At 35.8% G+C, this 1,214-nt stretch overlaps 1 protein-coding gene across 1 annotated transcript; it reads right to left on the bottom strand.

Annotated features, from left to right (window-relative positions):
• On the bottom strand, positions 1-489 carry LOC111389477 (protein SRC1-like). The gene has a single exon (XM_023014393.1). The coding sequence runs from the start codon at positions 403-405 to the stop codon at positions 103-105; it is 303 nt and encodes a 100-aa protein (XP_022870161.1). The 5' UTR covers positions 406-489; the 3' UTR covers positions 1-102.
• Positions 490-1,214: the final 725 nt, after the last annotated feature.

The following is a 1,214-nucleotide window of genomic DNA, read 5'->3' as shown; positions in this document are numbered from 1 at the left end:
AAGCAAAGAAAATAGGGAAGTATTATCATTAATTGTGAGTTACGATGTATGAATTCTATATTATAGTTATTAATGATTGTAAACTTCATCTTTAAAATGTACCTAATCGCTATCGCTATCACTACTGCTGTCACCATGATGCTTGTGGCCGTGTTCGTGCTTCTTCTTGTCTTTCTTCTTCTTTTTCTTCTCTTCCTTGGAGTGTTCACCCGCGTCACCATGAATTTTGTCCTTGATCTTCTCTCCAAATCCCTCCTTGTGCTCGCCATGGCTGTGTTCGGGTTTGTGCTCGGGCTTGTGTTCACCATACCCGTGTTCGGGTTTGTGCTCTCCCTTGTGTTCTTCACCATCGTTGTGGCCTCCCATGCCGAGTTTTTCTTCAATCTTGTGAATGATTCCTGCCATCTTTTTTTTCTTTCTAAAAACTGAATGCAACAATATGAAATGGATTCTTGATCTGATCTGAAGAGAAATGTAAATGGAGTGTGACCTATTTATAGGGAATGACTTACACAAGGTATAAAGAGAGATTTTTTCTATTTTCTTCCTCAAATTAGATTATCCACAATTTAGAATAAAAAATCAAGTGGGCCCGCGCAACTTCATGGAACGTGTATACTCCGTGTACCAAGAAAAATTTAATTTACTTTATCTCCATATAGAAAATAAATTCAAAAATCTATTTCGGTTCGAAGTAGCCGATTTTAGACTTACTAATCGAAACTCGTGCCATCGCTCGCCAATGGTTCTAGAATCCTTTTTCTTCAAATTTCGTAACTTTGTAATTCAGCTTTTGTTAATACTCATGGCCGAAGTTCATCAAGTCAAATTAAAAGAACCACGAATGAAACGAAAACTCGTCTAAAAAATCCTAGAACGTACATGAATTCATAACCAATCAATGTCATGACTGCCCAAGAAATGGTCAAATGACTGAAATCTTCATCTAGAAAAGAAAAAGATATTTATGATCCATCAAAGACTTTAAAGGAAGAAATTGTTTTCAAAAGAAGAAAAAATTTATAAAGAAGAAAAAATTTATGGCAACGACAAGGAACGTAACAAGTGTCTCAGCTTTATTCGGCGACACGGGAACTTTGCCGACAGTATAACCATTGTTCACACTTTTGGAGCCCCATTTTGTGTCACTTTTTGACAAATCATGAGCTACCATATTTAATAAAAATGAACAGTAAAATAAGAACATAAATTCA

The sequence above is a fragment of the Olea europaea genome, unplaced genomic scaffold (genome assembly GCF_002742605.1).
Source record: "Olea europaea var. sylvestris unplaced genomic scaffold, O_europaea_v1 scaffold5960, whole genome shotgun sequence".
NCBI lineage: Eukaryota > Viridiplantae > Streptophyta > Magnoliopsida > Lamiales > Oleaceae > Olea > Olea europaea.
Note: the sequence above shows the minus strand (reverse complement) of the source record. Positions and strands in the feature narration are given on the sequence as shown.

Excerpts from the sequence above, each read along its gene's own strand:
- LOC111389477 (XM_023014393.1), bottom strand. The coding sequence starts at position 405 with ATGGCAGGAATCATTCACAAGATTGAAGAAAAACTCGGCATGGGAGGC.